The sequence below is a fragment of the Myotis brandtii genome, unplaced genomic scaffold (genome assembly GCF_000412655.1).
Source record: "Myotis brandtii unplaced genomic scaffold, ASM41265v1 scaffold743, whole genome shotgun sequence".
NCBI classification, from domain to species: Eukaryota; Metazoa; Chordata; class Mammalia; order Chiroptera; family Vespertilionidae; genus Myotis; species Myotis brandtii.
The window spans coordinates 1,445,470-1,446,870 of record NW_005370960.1 but is presented as its reverse complement, the minus strand read 5'-3'; the positions used below and the strand labels follow the sequence as shown (position 1 = coordinate 1,446,870).

General features: G+C 63.9%; 1 protein-coding gene across 1 annotated transcript in view; it reads left to right on the top strand.

Annotated features, from left to right (window-relative positions):
• ADCY1 (adenylate cyclase 1 (brain)) overlaps positions 1–1,401 on the top strand; it is a 31,069-nt gene that overhangs the window by 21,770 nt on the left and 7,898 nt on the right. The window contains exon 9 of the mRNA XM_014530530.1: positions 433–560. Within this exon, the coding sequence (XP_014386016.1) occupies positions 433–560 (128 nt within the window). The remainder of the gene's footprint in view (positions 1–432; positions 561–1,401) is intronic.

The following is a 1,401-nucleotide window of genomic DNA, read 5'->3' as shown; positions in this document are numbered from 1 at the left end:
CGGCCCTGGCTGGACGAGGGGAGGCCGCACAGCAGGGCCAGAGGGACGGCTCCAGGAGCCCTGTCTGAGGTCAGAGTTCAGTGGTTGGTGAGTAGTGAGTTCCCCGTCCCCTGAGGCATTCCAGCCACCACCGGTCTACTTTCTGTCCCTGAGGGCTTGCCTGTTCGTTTGTTCTCCGGCCTGCACACTGAGTTCTGGCTGTTCTCAGCAAACCCGCCCGTGTGAGGCCTGACCCTGAGCCAGGCCTGTGGGGAGACCGCGGACTGTAAGGCCTTGGCCCTGCCCTGTGCTCACGTCACACCTGGAAGCTGGGCTCTAGGCAGGCGGCCCGTGGGGCAGGGATGCCGGGTGGGCTGTCATCTCCAGCCGGGGACCCCCAGGGGGACCCCCAGGCAGGTGCTGTCTGTCGTCTGGGGTTGGTGCCCCTTTCAGTGCCAGGAAGCACAGGAGTTGACCACCGTCTGGGGTCCCCCACCCGTGAGGCCCTCGCTGGACCTGACGCCGGGACGACTGAGCCATGGCCGTGGCAGCGCCCACAGCCTGGAGACGCCGGGCCGACGGCGCGTCCCAGCCCGAGGGGACAGAGGGGACAGCGAGAGACTCCGTCGCGCTCCTCGGAACAGCACACGGCTTTCAAAATCGATTTTATAGGGAGAGGAAGGGAGAGGGAGAGAAACATCCACGATGAGGGAGAATCATGGATCGGCCGCCTCCTGCACACCCCCGACTGGGGATGGAGCCCGCAACCCGGGCCTGTGCCCTGACGGGGAATCGAACCCTGACCTCCCGGTTCATCAGTTGTCGTTCAACCACCGAGCCACCGGCCGGGCTCACAGGGCCGATTTTAAACGGGTGACGGTGTTTGTAGAATTTCCCATGCACTGTTTTCGGGTGGCGTGGACTGTGGCTCCGGAACCCCGGCCGAGGAACGGCGGGGGCCGGGGGGCGACTGGGCGGCTTCTGCTCCTCGGCGACGAAGACGGACACTCACCACACGTCGGCCACAACGCCTGCACCTGTGGGTGCGTTAAAGAGCAGACGAGGTGGGACGACAGCAGATCCGATCGCTCGGAAGTCCGAGTGAGCTGTAAACGAGTAGGAACAAACGGAACTCGGAACCAAAGCGGCTCCTCGGAAAGCTGTGAAGCGAGATTGAAGACAAGTGAGAGCCCCTCCGGCAGCGTCTTCCCTGAAATAGCGTCAGTGTTGAGGGTTGTGTTCGGAGAGCAAACCTCTGTGCCATCAATAAACGAAATGTCATTTAAAGACCTTCCTCTCCACCCCTCCTTCCAGCACCTTCCGTGTGTCAGTGCACACGTTCGGACGGGGTCGGCTGTGCCGTCTCAGGAGGCTCCCTGCCTGGCTCGCTCTCCGCGTGGAGGCCCCGCCGGGCCAGGCCCC